The sequence below is a fragment of the Gracilinanus agilis genome, chromosome 4, assembly GCF_016433145.1.
Source record: "Gracilinanus agilis isolate LMUSP501 chromosome 4, AgileGrace, whole genome shotgun sequence".
NCBI classification, from domain to species: Eukaryota; Metazoa; Chordata; class Mammalia; order Didelphimorphia; family Didelphidae; genus Gracilinanus; species Gracilinanus agilis.
In genome coordinates this window covers 205,458,562-205,475,716 of record NC_058133.1, presented here as the reverse complement: position 1 = coordinate 205,475,716, position 17,155 = coordinate 205,458,562, and the positions used below count along the sequence as shown (strand labels likewise).

General features: G+C 34.2%; 1 protein-coding gene across 1 annotated transcript in view; it reads right to left on the bottom strand.

The window, feature by feature from the left end:
- Nucleotides 1-17,155, bottom strand: part of TANC2 (tetratricopeptide repeat, ankyrin repeat and coiled-coil containing 2) — a 664,538-nt gene that overhangs the window by 278,430 nt on the left and 368,953 nt on the right. The window contains exon 5 of the mRNA XM_044671962.1: nt 6,580-6,690. Coding sequence (XP_044527897.1) covers nt 6,580-6,690 — 111 coding nt within the window. The remainder of the gene's footprint in view (nt 1-6,579; nt 6,691-17,155) is intronic.

The window sequence follows — 17,155 nt, the reverse complement described above, 5'->3', positions numbered from 1 at the left end:
CTCATCTAGAGTACAATAAAGAGGGGAGTCAATAGTAACTCTGTAATTTATTCTATTATGTACATTATATCATTTACTTTATTTACTGATTATGATCACTTGTATAACACAGAAAGTAAAACCTCGATACAAATGATTGATAGAAATAGAACTTATATCTAAAAGACAAAATGAGAGGATTGTGTCCACCAAATACTTTGCATGAAAAGGTTAAAAAATATAAAATAGTTATGAATGTGACTAAATTTATTTGCCTCTCAACTGCTTTCAATTCTTGACTTTCATGTACATTCTAATTTTGTTTCTGTCACCTTGAATAATTTCCTAAGAACACTGCTGGTTTCTAGATTTAAATGGTCAATTATCAAAAAGAAGCACCCTAAAGTCCTCTAGAAATATCAGGGATATTTCTTGTGCACTACGAGAAGATTGTCCCGACTGGAACTTTATGGCCTAATATGATATGACAAAATGTCCCCTGAGCCCACCTCTTGGGGCTTTATATTGTAAGATTGTGGGGGCTGACTTCTGAATTAGAATCGGAGTGGAAAAGGACCTTAGAAGACCATCCAACCCAACCTTCCATTAGGAAAACATGCTCTTGCAATGGTATTCAACATATGACTTACATCATATATCAAACAAAGAATCACAGGAATTTAGAGTTGGAACCTTATAGATCATCTAGTTCTACTTCCTGAAAACTGAGGAACAGTTAACTTAGATGAAAGACCATGGAGTAATGATGGCCCCCAAAGAAGAGATAAGAAAATACAGCCCCCTCCTTTCTTTGTGGAGATATGGGGCCTGGAGGAAAGAGAGAAGGAAGAATATTGCATATATTGTCAGATTTGGTTGTGGTATTGGTTAAACTGCTTTTTTGTCCTCTCTTTTAAACTCTTGGCTACAAAGGATGGCAGTGGTGGGTAAGGGAAGCATACTAATTTGGAAAGTACAGTGATATAAAAATAAAACGTATCATTAAAAATTTTAAGTCACAATCAAGTTAGGATAGAAATATAAAATACATTTAATACAAAATATATCAATCATTTAAATTTATTTCTAAAATAATTCAAAAGATATTTTAGAATCTTAAAGTACCTTAGGGCTATTATTGTGAACATAATCACTGTACAGTATTATAACTCTCATGAGTACAGGAGATGGGGCTAACTTTTGTACTGACTAATGTATATCCTAATAGTTGTTTTCTTTATTTTCTTCTTTTTTTAAAAACCCTTACCTATGGTCTTGGAATTCATACTAGTATCAGTTCCAAGGCAATAAGGGCTAAGCATTTGGTGTTAAGCAAATTGCCCAGGGTATGGAAGTGTGTGAACACAGACCTTCCCATCTCCAGCTTAGCTCTCTGTCCACTAAGCTACCTAGCTGCCTTGGATAGTTGTTTTCTTGAAGAAATCCTAGAGATTTATGTAACTTATTTACATTGTCATTTGTCCCTTTCTGATGAAAACAAATATAAATTGTACCCCACTTGGTCCCAAAGAAATCTGGTTATTTGAGCTTTCTGGCTGTCTGAAGTGAGAATTACCTACAATGTTGCCTATTGTCAAGTCAGCAAACTTGTATTAAGTATATATTATGTTCTTGGTCCTTTATTAAATGCTGGGGACATAAAAAACTAATAAATAAATAACTGGTACCTCCTCTCATATTCAAACAACTGGGTGAAAACAGATAAACACAGGATAAATCGAAGATCCTCTCAGAAGGAGGGTGCTGGGATTAAAGGAGACCTAGAAAAGGTTTCTTTTTTTTATGTTGGCATATCTTAATTTTATTTTTTAGAAAAAATTTTTTTTCATGGTTCCATAATTCATGTTCTTATTCTTCCCCCCTCAACTCCCCCTTCCTGTAGCTGACGCACAATTCCACTGGTTTCTTCATGTGTCATTGATCAAGAGTTATTTCCATATTACTGATAGTTGTACTAGGGTGGTCATTTAGGGTTTACTTCCCAAATCATATCCGCATCAACCCATGCATTCAAGCAGTTGTTTTTCTTCTGTGTTTCGACTCCTGTACTTCTTCCTCTGAATGTGGGTAGCGTACTTTTCCATAAATCCCTCAGAATGGACATTGCATTACTGTTAGTACAGAAGTCCATTACTTTTGATTTTACCACAGTGTATCCGTCTCTGTGTACAATGTTCTCCTGGTTCTGCTCCTTTTACTCTGCATCAATTGCTGGAGGTCATTCCAGTTCACATGGAATTCCTCCAGTTTATTATTCCTTTGAGCACAATAGTATTCCATCACCAACAGATACCACAATTTGTTCAGCCATTCACCAACTGACGGGCATACCCTCATTTTCCAGTTTTTTGCTACTACAAAGAATGTGGCTATAAATATTTTCATACATGTCTTTTTCCCAGTTGTCTCTTTGGGGTACAAACCCAGCAATGGTATGGTTGGATCAAAGGTCAGGCAATCTTTTAGCGCCCTTTGAGCATAGTTCCAAATTGCCATCCAGAATGTTTGAATCAATTCACAAATCCACCAGCACTGCATTAATGTCCTAGGAAATGTTTCTTGAAGAAGGCAAAGAGATAATGATTCTTGATGACAGAAGATTAAAAACCTCAGATGAACTTGAAGATTGAGATCTGCACCTTTGCTGTACCCAGCACAGAATATCTAATTTCTCTAGTTTCATTCCACCATCACTCCCACTCCGACAAAAAACAAAGTAAGTATAATCAACAGAATTCCTCAACTAAATCTGTCCCATGAAGTCTTTTGAGTTCAAATCCTGCCTCAGACACTTAATACTTGTATAATCCTGGGAAAGTTACTTAACTTCTCTCAGATTTGGTATCTTCATCTGTAAAATGGGGATAACAAAATCACCTACCTCACAGTGTTGTTGTGAGGATTAAATGAGATACATATATATGCATATATGCCTAAACAAATATAAATATATATATATATATATCAATAGGTTAAACTCAAATGGAAACAAATCTCAGATTGAGTTAAACACAAATTAATATTATATGTGTTGTATAGTATTTTTATTTATTTCATTAAACATTTTCCAATTACATGTTCAGAGCTATTTGGAGGCTGCTTGTGGTCTGCAAGTTTGATACTTCTGATATAAAGCACTATAGAAATGGTAGGTACTGTTATTATCTACCCAGATGATATAATTACTTTGTCTAGTTGTTTTCTTTGTCTTGTTCACAATGCTACTGTTGTTGATTGTTTCCCTTATGTTCAATTCTTTGTCATTCTATTAAGGGATTTTTCTTAGCTATTTCCATAACCCAGCTCATTTTATAGAAGAAGAAACTGAGGTAAGCAGGGATTAAGAGGCATGCCCAGGGTCACATAGTTAATAAGTGTCTGAGGCCAGCTTTGAACCTAGTAAGGTAAGTCCCACTGACTCCAGGCTTAGTATTCTGTCCACTACTCACATTGAATTAAAGTTATTTTATATGTTGTATTTTCTCCTATTACACTTCAAAATCTTCCTGACTCTAGGTCAGACACTCTATCCACTGTGCTACCTGGCTGTCCTTTTCTGGGGCCTAGTAACCTTTAGGTAATCCATGATTTGCTATGGTTCCATCCATAGCTTCATACAGATGATCACACAGGAATGCAGATGTGCCTATGCAAACCAAATAAACAATACATTTCCATCCTTTAAACCTAAAGACTTCCTTCCTTCAACTTAAACATAGACAGGAAGGAGTTAGGTTTGAGTAATACAGATAAGAGTTATATCTACTTCATTCAGTTAATTGTTATAGGAGAAATTTTCTATGAATAGATATTAGATACAGAAGCACTTCCAAATGGAAAACCTGAGAAAAATATGGAAGCAACTTAGAGTAAAGATGGCTCCATTTGTGGGACAGACTAGTTTTCTGATCTTACATGTAGAGCAGACAAGCTAATAATGTTAGTCCATTAACCTTAATTTGATCCATATAATGGAATACATCTTTTAAATAAATAATGGTAGAATGTGATGTAAAGGAAAAAGTTAATCAAAAGTCAATTCTACTGTTGATTTTGCTTTAAAGTTAAAACAAAAGAAAATAAGTACATCATTCCTAAAGTCATCACTAGTATTTTTTTTTCCCCTAAGAAACCTGAAGTTTAGAAAGGTCAAGTCATATGGCTGATGTGTCAGATAAGGGATGCAAACCTAGGTCTTCCTGCCTTTAAATCTGGTACTCTGTCCAGTATGCCATGTAGTAATAAATTAATGTTGACTGTGGATAAATATAAATAACTATGTAGACTGAATTTTAATAATACTACATTTTCATAATATTTCAAGATTAATATTTCCTACTCTATATAAATCATTACCATGCTCCTTAGACTCCACACTGGAGTACCTCAAGGATGTCAAAACAGTAATTGTGCAATGGAAGATTTGTATACTTTGATTGATATTTGGATATGTAAATCAACATATCTGAAACTGAGCTTTTATCTGCCTTCTCCCTCACCTCATTTTAACTTACCTATTACATTAAGGGTCCTAACATCCTCTGAATCACCAACCTCAAAAAACATGTATTATCCTAGATTCCTTACTCTTACTCTCCTATCCATCAGTTGTCAAGTCTTGTCATTTCCACTTTCCTAACATCTCTTGTATATACCCCCTTTTCTGTGACAATGCCACCATTTTAGTGATGATCCTTATCATCTCCTGCTTAGACTATTGCAATAAGGTTCTGTGTGACTCTTTCCTACCTTTCCAGTCTTTTTATACATTATTCCACTCCACCTATTTTGCCTTATACTGGCAAAGGCTTTGCTCCTCTTCACACAGGACACTTCACCTCTGACTCCAAGCGTTTTCACTGACGTTGTCTCCCATAACTAGAATACCCTCCTCATCTCTGCTTTCTAGCATATTTTTTCTTTCTTGAAATTTCATTTTCTTTAAGACTTTCCAAGTCCTCCTTAAACTTCTCTTAGTGCATTATCTCTGAGACTACTCCCAATTTATTATGTATATTTACATATGATATATACATATATATATATATAATTTGTATATACAGAGTTGTCTACTTGTTTTCTCTCTTATATATAATATGAGCCCTTTCAGAGCAGGTGTTATTTTTTTGGTTGATCTTTGTATCTCCAGAATTTAGTATAGTGCCTGAACCATAGTAGGTGCTTAATAAATGCTAGCTAACTATACAGATTTTTCTCTCTAAAGTAAAAGTTGATGTTTCTCCTAGCATTCAGAGAAGGCACACAGTATGGTTATTAATGAACTGGTGGTGCTTATTAATTTTTATTACTTTCATTTTCAGTTCATTTTCAGCATCAACAAACTTGAGAGTTAAGGAGTTAGGAAAAGGACAATTTTATATTGTCCAAACAGCATATCTACCATGAAGATCTCAAAACCCCACCCCCATAGCATTATAGAAACTTTTGTTCCCTTTTGGAAATAGAAAAGTCAATTCCTAAAATGTGGTGATTAATTTAAAAGGGAGTGGTTACTTCTAAGAATGGAAACATGAGGCACAGCGCCTCTACCACAAGAGATAAGAAAAATCATGAACTGGTTTCTTAAGCATGAAATCAAATTCTTCTTTTACTTGACAAACCTGGATCCCTTTTTTCCTCCTATGATTCTCTTCTATCTGGCTCTATTGCTGCATTGTTTCGATAACCAAAAATGGTCCTCAGAAATCTTACCTCAGGTCACATACTTTCTACAGTTAAAAATATTATTTAAACCAACTCCTTTGTAATTAAGAATATAGTGGTCACACATAACTGTGGCTTATCAACAAGCCTGAAACACCAAAAGAAACTCTGATGAGTGAAACAAATATTTAAAAGCAAGCTACATCCATTCTGGAATGGAACATCCCTGACATAGCTGTATAGAAGTAGTTGCATGATAGAAAAGTGGTTGCCAGGCAACTTATCCAAGTTCAGAAGAATCTAAGCACTGATAATGAATCTGAACTATAGTTTGGCATCTGTATATGAAATATTTCAGTCAACTCTCATATCTGTTCATAGACTACTCAAAAGAGGATGTATCTCTAAAAGTCAGACCAAATGCAATAAGATACCAATTCAAGGAACTATATTAATTTTCCTCTATTGAATTTACTACTGATAATATCTTTGAATGTCTCTATACCTGTTTAGAAATCTAGTAGGTTTCAAGTATGAAGGTCTACACTTAAAATATCTACTTAAATATATAAGAATGTAAAGTGCTTTTTTTTCTATACAAGGTAATTCCCTTAAGCAACTCTCATCATCAAAACATCTCTGAAATGGTCTGTGTATTAAAATTCACATGAATTCCCTTGAAAACTATCTTTAAATTTTTTTCAGCTCATATTTTTATGATTATGATGGTAGCAAAAAAAACAACCCCAAAACAGAGAAAGATGTCTGCCATGGAGCAAGGGAAAAAAAAGTAATACATTGGGAAAGAGTATAACGATTTTGGTGTGTGTGGTATGAATGTGAAATATTGCTCTGCTGAATTGGCCCGATCCAATCCTCCCTCTTTCAAAGAAGACACTTTGCATGCATGCTTACCAGGGCAGTATTCATCAACGTCCAGTTTCTGTGCTGAAGTGAGTGTTGGTGAGCCAAGATCAGATTCTGGGATTCGTGGGCTCTCAACAAACTTTGCCTTCCTCAGAGGGGCTGAGATGAAAGAGAGAGAGAGAGAGAAAGAAAAAGAAAGAAGGAAAAGGAAAGGAAAGTATAAAGGAAGAAAGAAACAGAAGAAAGAAACATAAAGGGAAAGAGAAGGGGAGAAAGAGAGAAACATAGAGGGGTCATGAGTAAGGGGAACAGCAGGCAACAGATGGAAGCACTTAACTGAACGACACTGTCAGACAGATCAAGTTACCCTATTTTTTTGTGTGTGTTTGCCAGGAAAAAAAATTATCTGCATTCTTCACAGAAGAGATGGGTCTCTTAAAAAAAGGTCATCAAAAAATGGAAAACTTTCTAAGTGTTTTGATTATCTACCTATAAAGAGATTTTTTTCCCTTTCTTAAAAAAATGCAGTCTTATCTTGTGATTCTTAGCAATAAAGAGAAGCAAATTGGGAGAAAGTATAGAATTAAGTTTTAGGTTTTTCTTTACAGAAGCTTTGAATTTTTATCACTTTCTTTGGGTAGAAGAGACACTAAAATATTATTAATTCATTCTTATATCAATAGGATTTAATATAAACTGTTAAACTGAATTGACTTTGCTTATCAAGGAAATCAGTTCTCATAGAACAGTACTATATGCCCAGGGTGCCCCACAATTAGAGTAAGAGATCAAAATTATTTTTTGGACTGATACCATATAAACTAACATAATCATATTAATAAGCCGCTACAGAAGTGAGACAAATTAAGCATTCCAGCTATGAATAACTTTAGTTTGTGATGTTAATATGTATGAAATGTATTATACTGATCATAGATAACTAGATTTTACAAAGGAGATCTCATCTAACCACTTCTCCTTCCAAACAAAAACAAACTGCAAATCTGTCATACACAAATAGGTTGCCCAAATATTTTTAAAAATTGTTTTGTATTTAAAATTTTAGACCATTCATTAAACATACCCAGAAAATGTGATAGGTCTAAAAGACTTTAAATATACAATGATTTTGTATTAACTTAGAATAATAGTAGCTTGTGTACATTTACATAGCACTTTAAAGCTATGTTACTTGTTGATGTAATTTATCTCATTTGATACAACACTGACGAATTTATAATAAAGTGTTATTACCCTGATTTTATTGAAAAGTAAATTGGTTCAGAGAGTTAAAAGATTTATCCAAGGTCAAGCAGATAAGTAGTAGGGCTAAAATTCAAAGTGTCATTCCAACTATAAATGTAGTCTTTCTTTCAATGATAGAATGCCTTTCTTCATTCATTCATGGATTCAACATACATTTATCATTATCATCATCATCATCATCATCATCATCATCATCATCATCATCATCATCATCATCATCATCATCATCATCATCATCATCATCATCATCATCATCATCATCATCATCATCATCACTACTCTATGCAAAGTGCTGGGTATACAATTCACAAATGAGATTATCCCTGTCCCTAAGGATTTATGTTCTACTGGAAGGGTAGGGGGAAAACACACATATATACATGCAACTCATATTCACAAATATATAAATACAAGTAAAGGTAAGATTATAAAATAGAAACACAAAGTGACTGGATGGGAAATTCCCCAACAACTAATGGAAGCAAGAAAAGTCTGTAGAAGGAGGTGTCATTTAAGCTGAGCCTTAAGGGAAGCTAAGAGTTCTAATAGGGAGAAATGACAAGGAAGAACAATCTATGCACCAGGAACAATATGTGTCAAATCTTGGAGGAGGCAGATGGAAATATCATGCAAAGAAAGTAGTTTGATTGAAATGCCTAGTGAAGAATGAGGCCTGGAAAGATAAGATGAAGGAGTACTTAAAATGGCAAAAAGTAGTTTGTATTTTAAACTAGATAAAATAGTCATTGAAGCTTTTTTAAAAACATTTTATATATATATGTATATATTTTAAAACATAAAAATTTGCTTCCTCTCCTTCTACCCCTCCTCTACCTTTCCTTAATTAAAAATGAAAGACAAACAAAACCCTTATTGCACACAAAACAAATTTCTGCATTATACAAATCCAAAAAAACAATGTCTTATTCTTCAATTGAAATTCTTCACTTTTGTATTAGGAGGTGGATAGCATGTTTCATTATAAGTCTTCTGAAATCATGATGAGTGATTAACTGATTAGCAGCACTCCTAATTTTTTCAGTTTTTGCATTAAACATTTGCTGTCACTATATACATTCATCTGGTTCTATATACTTCACTATGTAATAGTTTTGTATCTGAAACCATTTCCTTTACCAATTCTTTTTCCAATTTACCATACCAGTACAATAGGATTCTATCATATCTATGTACTATAACTTGTTCAGTAAATCTCAAATTGATGGATACCTCCTCAGATTCTTTGCTACCTCAAAGAACTATAAATATAATTTTCTAGACCTTTACATTCCAAAAGAATCAATATATGGAAGAAATAGAATACCTAAATAATCCCATATCAGAAAAAGAAATTGAACAAGCCATCAAAGAACTCCCTAAGAAAAAATCTCCAGGGCCTGATGGATTCACAAGTGAATTCTATCAGACATTCAAAGAGCAAATAATCCCAATACTATACAAATTATTTGACATGATAAGCAAAGAAGGAGTCTTACCAAATTCCTTTTATGACACAAATTATGGTACTGATTCCAAAGCCAGGGAGATCAAAAACAGAGAAAGAAAACTACAGACCAATCTCCCTAATGAACATAAATGCAAAAATCTTAAATAGAATACTAGCAAAGAGACTCCAGCAAGTAATTAAGAAGATCATCCACCAGGATCAGGTGGGATTTATACCAGGAATGCAAGGATGGTTCAACATTAGGAAAACCATCCACATAATTGACCATATCAACAGTCTAACAAACAAAAATCACATGATTATCTCAATAGATGCTGAAAAAGCCTTTGACAAAATACAGCATCCATTCCTACTGAAAACACTGAAAAGTATAGGAATAGAAGGACCTTTCCTAAAAATAATAAACAGTTTATACCTAAAACCATCAGCAAGCATCATATGCAATGGGGATAAATTAGAAGCCTTCCCAATAAGATCAGGAGTAAAACAAGGATGCCCATTATCACCTCTATTATTCAACATAGTACTAAAAACACTAGAAGTAGCAATTAGAGAAGAAAAAAAAATCGAAGGTATCAAAATGGGCAATGAGGAGACTAAGCTATCACTCTTTGCAGATGATATGATAGTCTACTTAAAAAATCCTAGAGAATCAACTAAGAAGCTGGTAGAAATAATCAACAACTTTAGCAAAGTTGCAGGATACAAAATAAATGCACATAAATCATCAACATTTCTATACATTTCCAACACATTAGAGCAGCAAGAGGTAGAAAGAGAAACGCCATTTAAAATCACCCTAGACAATATAAAATACTTGGGAATCTATCTACCAAAACAAACACAGCAATTATACGAAAACAACTACAAAACACTTTCCAAACAAATAAAACTGGATCTAAACAATTGGAAAGCCATTAATTGTTCATGGGTAGGACGAGCTAACATAATAAAAATGACCATTCTAGCCAAATTAATTTACCTATTTAGCACCATACCTATCAAACTACCAAAAAACTTCTTTACTGAATTAGAAAAAACTATAACAAATTTCATTTGGAATAACAAAAGATCAAGAATATCAAGGGAAATAATGAAAAAAAAATGTGAAGGAAGGGGGCCTAGCAGTACCAGATATTAAACTATACTATAAAGCAGGAGTCATCAAAACAATATGGTACTGGCTAAGAGATAGAAGGGAGGATCAGTGGAATAGACTTGGGGTTAATGATGTCAGTAAGACAGTGTATGATAAACCCAAAGAGCCCAACTCTTGGGACATGAATCCACTATTTGACAAAAACTGCTGGGAAATTGGGAAAACAATATGGGAGAGATTAGGTCTAGATCAACATCTCACACCCTACACCAAGATAAATTCAGAATGGGTAAATAACTTGAATATAAAGAGGGAAACTATAAATAAGTTAAGTGAACACAAAATAGTATACCTGGCTGATCTCTGGGAAAAGAAAGATTTTAAAACCAAGCAAGAGTTAGAGAAAATTACAAAATGTAAATTAAATGGTTTTGATTATATTAAGCTAAAAAGCTTTTGTACAAACAAAAACAATGTAGTCAAAATCAGAAGGGAAACAACAAATTGGGAAAAAATCTTTATAACAAAAAACTGTAATAGGGGTCTAAATACTCAAATATACAAGGAGTTAAATCAATTGTATAAAAAATCAAGCCATTCCCCAATTGATAAATGGGCAAGAGACATGAATAGGCAATTTTCAGGTAAAGAAATCAAGAGTACCAAAAGCACATGAGAAAGTACTCTAAATCTCTAATAATTAGAGAAATGCAAATCAAAACAACTCTGAGGTATCACCTCACACCTAGGAGATTGGCTAAAATGAAAGAAGGGGAGAGTAATGAATGTTGGAGGGTATGCGGCAAAACTGGGACATTAATGCATTGCTGGTGGAGTTGTGAACTGATCCAGCCATTCTGGCTGGCAATTTGGAACTATGCTCAAAGGGCTATAAAAGAATGCCTGCCCTTTGATCCAGCCATACCATTGTTGGGTTTGTACCCCAAAGAGATCATAGATAAACAGACTTGTACGAAAATACTCATAGCTGCGCTTTTTGTGGTGGCAAAGAACTGGAAAAGGCGGGTATGTCCTTCAATTGGGGAATGGCTGAACAAAATGTGGTATATGTGGGTGATGGAATACTATTGTGCTAAAAGGAATAATAAACTAGAGGAGTTCCAGGTGAACTGGAAAGACCTCCAGGAACTGATGCAGAGCGAAAGGAGCAGAGGCAGAAGAACACTGTACACAGAGATTGATACACTGTGGTAAAATCGAATGTAATGGGCTTCTGTACCAGCAGCAATGCAATGACACAGGACAGCTCTGAGGCATTTATGGAAAAGACGCTACTCACATTCAGAGGAAGGACTGCAGGAGAGGAAACATATAAAAAAAACAAATGCTTGAACGCATGTGTTGAGGCGGACATGATTGGGGATGTAGACTCGAAACTACCACACCAATGCAACTATCAACCATTTGGAAATAGGTTTTGATCAATGACACATGATAAAACCAGTGGAAATGTGTTTGTAAAATTAGTTAAAAGAAAGGTTGGCAATTAATTCAGTTATGCAAAATCCACCTCCCAAAATTGGGATACGGACAACATACAGAATAAAATATAAAAGTTCTGTAATGATTACTATAATAAACTGTCTTCACTATCAATGACAATAGAATCACTACACTTAGATCCAACATTACAGTCACACATGTAGATAGGTTAGGTTGGCATGCCTGGTTAAGGAAAACTAACAGCATAATATACTATATTAATAATGAGAACAATAGAAAAGATTATAGCATTTGATGAAGAAAAAGATCTTAACAAAATACAATATCCATTTCTGATTAGAAAAACAAACATTAAAAACATAGGAATGTAAGGCAGGTAAATGGCTCAGTGGATAGAGAGCCAGGAAGTGCTGGATTCAAATCTGACCTTAGATACTTCCTAGCTCTGTGACTTTGGGCAAGTTACTTAACCCCAATTACGTAGCCCTTACCATTCTTCTGTCTTAGAATTTAATGCTTTTTATCAATCTGAAGACAGAAGGTAAGGTTTTTTGTTTTTTGTTTTTTAATTAATTTATAAATTCTTACCTTCGGTCTTAGAATCATTACTATGTATTGGTTCCAAGGCAGAAGCCCAGTTAAAGGACAGGCAGTGGAGAGTTAAATGACTTGCTCACTGTCATATAGCTAGGAAGTATCTGAGGCCAGATTAGAATGTTAGGGATTTTTTAAAACAAAAATAAATGCAGCATAGCCATGGAATTTTCCTTAACAAAGGCAGTAGTATCTTTCTAAAACCAAAAGTCAATAAGTTCATGGCAAAGTAAGGATGCTCATTATCATTGCTAATATTTGTTGCTAGAAATGCTAACTACAGCAATAAGACAAGAAAATGAACTTCAGGAAATGAGCATAGGCAAAGAGGATGCAAAGTTATTGCTTTTTGCAAATGATGTAATTTTAAAGAATCTTAGAATCAACAATTAAAAAATCCAAAACAACATTTTAAGTAGAATTATAGAATATAAAATAAATTCACAAAATATAAGAATTTCTGTATGTTACTAATAACATTCGCAGTAAGAAATAAAGAAATTCCATTTAAAATAACTACAAAATATACAGATTAGTTGGGAGCCTACTTATGGAGACATAGCCAAGAAATAAATGAACACCTTACTAAAATACTTATCTAATTTTGAGAACTATTAATTGCTTATAGAGAGGCTAAGCTAATATTATAAAAATGACAATACTACCTAAATTGATTTACTTATTCAGTAATATATCAAACTTTTAAAGGCTAACAAGGAATAGAAAGGATCACAGAAGATAATAAAGAAGATGAAATGGACAACTTTTATTATAGTCAAACATTCAGTTCAATGAATAAAATTAAGAAGAACAAAATCATTCATAAGTCATCAAAGGAAACAGTTTTGAAAAGAAGTAATACATAGAAAGCTACCAATATGAAAGGAAATACTTCAAATCACTAATAGAGAAATATAAATTAAAGCGAAACTGAGGTTCTATCTTATAGCTATCAGATTGGTGAAAATGAAAAACATTGGAACAGCTATAGAGCAACAAGCACTATTGATAGAGCTATGAATTGGCATATCCTTTTAAAACTATTTAACTTTTTTTAGTATCAATTCTAAGACAGAAGAGCAGCAAGAGCTAGGTAGTCAGGGTTAAGTGACTTGCCCAGTAACTGAGCTTTTTAGTGTCTGAGGCCAAATCTAAACCCAAGTCCTTCCAACTCTACATCTGGTGCTCTATCCATTATATTATCTAACTGCCCCTAAAACTACTTAATTTATTGAATATTTATAACAATTTAGAACTAATCCCTCAAAGATGGTAAATTATAAATATCTTTTAACTCCTGTGATTCATATAGATAACTATTAAGCCTATACCACCAAAAAAAGGTTTTTTAAAAAGAGCAAAAGAACACGTGTGTGTGTGTGTGTGTGTGTGTGTGTGTGTGTGTGTGTTTATAGCAACTCTTTTTTGTAGTGGGAAAGAACTGGAAGCTAAGTGAGTGTCCATCAATTGGGGAAATTCTGAAGAGATTATAGCACATGATGATAGAACACTATCGTACAGTAAAGAAGTGATAAAAGGTATGATATCAGAAAAAAAAACCAGGAAGATTTATATGAACTGATGCAAGAATAAAATGAACAGAACCAGAAAAACAATTTATATAATAAAGACAACACTGTAAATACCAACAACTTTAAGAGACTTAAAAACAGGGCAGCTAGGTGGCTTAGTAGATAGAGACCCTTGGTATGTCACTTAACCCCTAATTGCCCAGTTGTTATTGCTCTTCTACCTTAAAATCAATATTTATTGTCAATTCTAAGATAGAAGGTAAGGGTTTTAAAAAAAGACTTAAAAACTAATAAATAAGTAACTAAACATAATTTGAGAGAAATGGCAATGTAACCTGCTACCATTTTCTGATGTAGAAGTGCTGGACTTAAAGTTAAGAATGAGATATATTGGCAATATCCAATACAGGGATCTGTGTTGTTTTACAATACTTACTTGTTACAAGGATTTTGTAGGTAGGAGATAGATGGAAGTGAGTGAAATCTTTTTAGGAAATTTTTTTAAAATTTGGTTTAATTTAAAAAATTCATTTCAATTTAATTTAAAAAGAAACCAGTGATTTTAAAAATACTCAGTGAAGAAATTAGAAGAGAAATTCTCATCAAGAGAGTGCATGATAAGAAGAGAAAATGGGTTGGTCACATGGTGATGAATGTTCCAATGGTATCCTTGTAATGTCTAGAGAAAGTGACTGGCAATCAGTTAGTAAATATTTATGAATAATCTGACTTGCCAGGATCTATGATAAGCAGTAGGGATATAAAGAAAAACAAAAAGAGAGTCCCTGCCCTTAAGGAGTTCACAATCTAATCAGATAGCATGCATATGACTACATACAAATTGTATACAGGATAAATAGCAAATAATTAGCAGAATGAAGGCACTAGAATTAAGAGAGACTGGGAAAGACTTCATATAGAAGATAGAATTTTAGTTGGGACTTGGAGGATTCCAGAGATTATGATGGAGATTTCTGGCATGCAGGGCAGCCTAAATACCTGGAGATGAGAAATAGGGTACTTGTTCAAAGAATCTCAAGGAGAGCGAGAGTGAGAGAGAGGTATGTTTGCCTCTTCAAAGGATACAGGAGTGAAAAAGATAGTGGCAGAACTCATCTCAGTAATATGAAATAGGGGAGGGGGTGGAAAAGATTTACTTAGAATGAATAGTTTCAGTGTTTCAGCAAAATATGAGGCAAGGTTCCAGTTGAAAGAGGGTAAGGGTATAAGCATCATGGGACATTTTGAGAGGGATGAAAAGGTTTAGAAGATCTTCTACAGGGATAAAGTGAGTTGAATAGAGAGTTACAGGATTGCCGAGTAACAATGAGTTGAGACTGTGGAACATAACTTTTTAGTTGAACCAGTCAGAATGATTGTGTGATTTTCTCTACATTCATTTAGTAACAGGTGTGTAGCAGTGAAGGCAGTAGATGGTGGGAATGGTCTAAGCCTCAGGATTGGCAGGGCATCATCACCAATATGATAAGGGGGAAAGGAACTCAAGAGGAGGGCAGTGCAGAGCTGAACTGTTTCATCAAAGGATAAAGAGAAGGAAAGGAGAAGTGTGGGGATGATGGCCAAGGAGAGAACTTACAGACCAAGGGAAGTAGGGCAGGCCTCCAGCATGTTGAGTAGTTCCCCTGGAGAAAATTTATGAGAGGACATGAAGAAGAGTTGCATAGGATGAGAAAGCATGGATGTTTTATGATTTTCATTACTGGAGGAACTTTTAAATTAATGTGATCACAGATATAACTGAGTATAGTAGGCACAGAACCATCACTAAAGCTTCAAAAGAGATTCATGAGATGAATATGCATTTGTAACTACTTTAGCATAAATATAAATAATCAACCATAAAGCTGGCTAAAATAATATTATGTCCTTTCAGTTGGAACTTAATATACCCATTCTCAATGAAAGCAATTCTTCCATATGTACACTGAGTATCCAACAAAGATGTATTTTCTCACAATGGAATTCTTAGTGTGAAAGCATATTACACAGTCCTCAATATGTTAAGCTTTCCAAAATTTGGGTCTAAAAATAACCTAAAACCTTGTGTTTCCCTCAATAGGTAAGAATTAAATGTCATTAAAGTCAAGGAACATTTAGTTACATCTTACTGTGTGAAAGGCACTATATCTCCTCTGAGAAAGAATATCTCTCATCATACTTAAACATTGTATATTTTATAATAATAAGTGCTCAAAATGCATATCTCTTAGTTCTCTCTCTTCATTATGTCATAAATTCTCTGGTAGTCATTTTTTATTTTAATATCCCCACTATCTAAAAAGTACATTACACACAACAGATACTTCATAAATATTTGTTGAATTGAACTGATATGAAAGAGCATAGTGACTATATAACTTTTTTACATCTTCCACAGAGTGCCTTTACTATATCTAGAACTCAATAATCACCAGTGAATTGGAAACCAGTAACTAGAACAAGAATAGCAGCATCTTCCATTTTATGTACCTTAGAGTTTTACTTCAGCACCACAATTTAGTATTTTGTTCAATGACTGGCTTTTTTGCAGTCCTAGAACAAGTCACACAATCTTTTGAATCCAGGCATTTTCTCTGGCTGTCCTTCATGCATGAAATGCTCTCTTCACTTCTGTCTCTTGGCTTCCTTCAAGTTCAGCTAAAATTCTACCTTCCACAGGAAGCCTTTCCTGATCAACCTTAATTCTAGTGCCTTCTCTCTATTCATCCTCAACATGGCTTGTTTGTTGTGGTTTAAAAAAAACCCCATACCACGCCAAGTATTGGTTTCAAGGAAGAAAAGCAGTAAGAACTAGAAGAGTGGAGTTAAAGTGACTTGCCCAGGATCACACAGCTAGATAACGTTGGAGGCCAGATTTGAAACCAGGACCTCCCAACTCCAGGTTTGAAACTCTATCCAAGGTGTTACTGACCTGTCCCTTATCTAGTATATTTTTTTGTATGTTGTCTCTCCAAATTAGTGTAGGAGGTCCTTGAGTATAGGGGTTGTATCTTTCACCTTTTTTTTGTATCCCCAGTGTTTAGCATAGTACCTGGCACATAGCAGGTACTTAATAAATATTTGATGGACCAAATGGATAATCATAACTTTTTTCCAATACAGAGTTGGAGAGCTGGGCTAAAGTCCCTCATGTCCTTTCCTATAGGAGATAGCTCTTAGGACCTTTTCCTATCCCAAACT